This window comes from Dipodomys ordii, unplaced genomic scaffold (genome assembly GCF_000151885.1).
Source record: "Dipodomys ordii isolate 6190 unplaced genomic scaffold, Dord_2.0 Scaffold2, whole genome shotgun sequence".
Classification (NCBI taxonomy): Eukaryota; Metazoa; Chordata; class Mammalia; order Rodentia; family Heteromyidae; genus Dipodomys; species Dipodomys ordii.
In genome coordinates this window covers 35,883,500-35,884,243 of record NW_012267218.1, presented here as the reverse complement: position 1 = coordinate 35,884,243, position 744 = coordinate 35,883,500, and the positions used below count along the sequence as shown (strand labels likewise).

Below are 744 nucleotides of genomic sequence, written 5' to 3'. Positions count from 1 at the left end.
AAAAAAAAAAAAAAATTAGAGCAGTAAGTCAGAGGTTCGGAACAACCTGGCGTTGTACTTCAGATTGCTTTCCTTTATGAAAGGAGTTGCGCCCCTCCCTCCTCCAACTCGCCAAACACTCAAATACGTTCCGAGTAAATGGCTGGACCGAGTGAAAGAAACCTCGATCGGTCCGCGGACCTGAGTGGGTGTGCGGGGAAAAGTGATCGATTAAGATCGTGGGCGGCAACGTGGTAGAAGTTCGGAAAGTTCTCGGGAGCCCAGCTGCGTGCCCTTCGGCGGACCCTGCCCGTGAGGCGGCTGTAACCAGATGCGGGCTTCGGGCACTGGGAAAGAACCAAAGGAGGAAGCAGGAAAAGCTGGGTGCCGTAAATGGGAAAGGGGGCTCAGCGGGGTGCGGGAGCGGAGGGGGGTGGGCCGAGGAGCAGGGGGCGTGGCCAGGGGCGTGGCCTGACGGGGGCGTGGCAGCCGGGCGCGCGGAGTAGGCGGGCTGCGGGCTCCTGACAGTCGAGGGGCGGCTGGGGAGCGAGGCTAGGAGTGCGGGCCGGCGCGGGGAGGCAGGCGCCGGGCGGAGCGGACGGGCCACAGCGGGTGAAGGAGCTTCGGGCAGGCGGTTATCAGCTTCGGGGCCGGGGTTCTGCACGCGCGGTGACAGCAGACGGCGCCACCCGGTCCGGGTGCGCTCCCGCCGGCTGCAGCACGCGGGATCCGAGCGCTCCTCGCCTGCGCCCCCAGCCGCGGTGC

The 744-nt window shown here is 65.7% G+C and overlaps 1 protein-coding gene across 1 annotated transcript in view; it reads left to right on the top strand.

Moving 5' to 3' along the window:
* The first annotated feature begins 310 nt into the window (after window positions 1-310).
* Window positions 311-744, top strand: part of Dact1 (dishevelled-binding antagonist of beta-catenin 1) — an 8,318-nt gene continuing 7,884 nt past the window's right edge. The window contains exon 1 of the mRNA XM_013013950.1: window positions 311-412. Coding sequence (XP_012869404.1) covers window positions 311-412 — 102 coding nt within the window. The remainder of the gene's footprint in view (window positions 413-744) is intronic.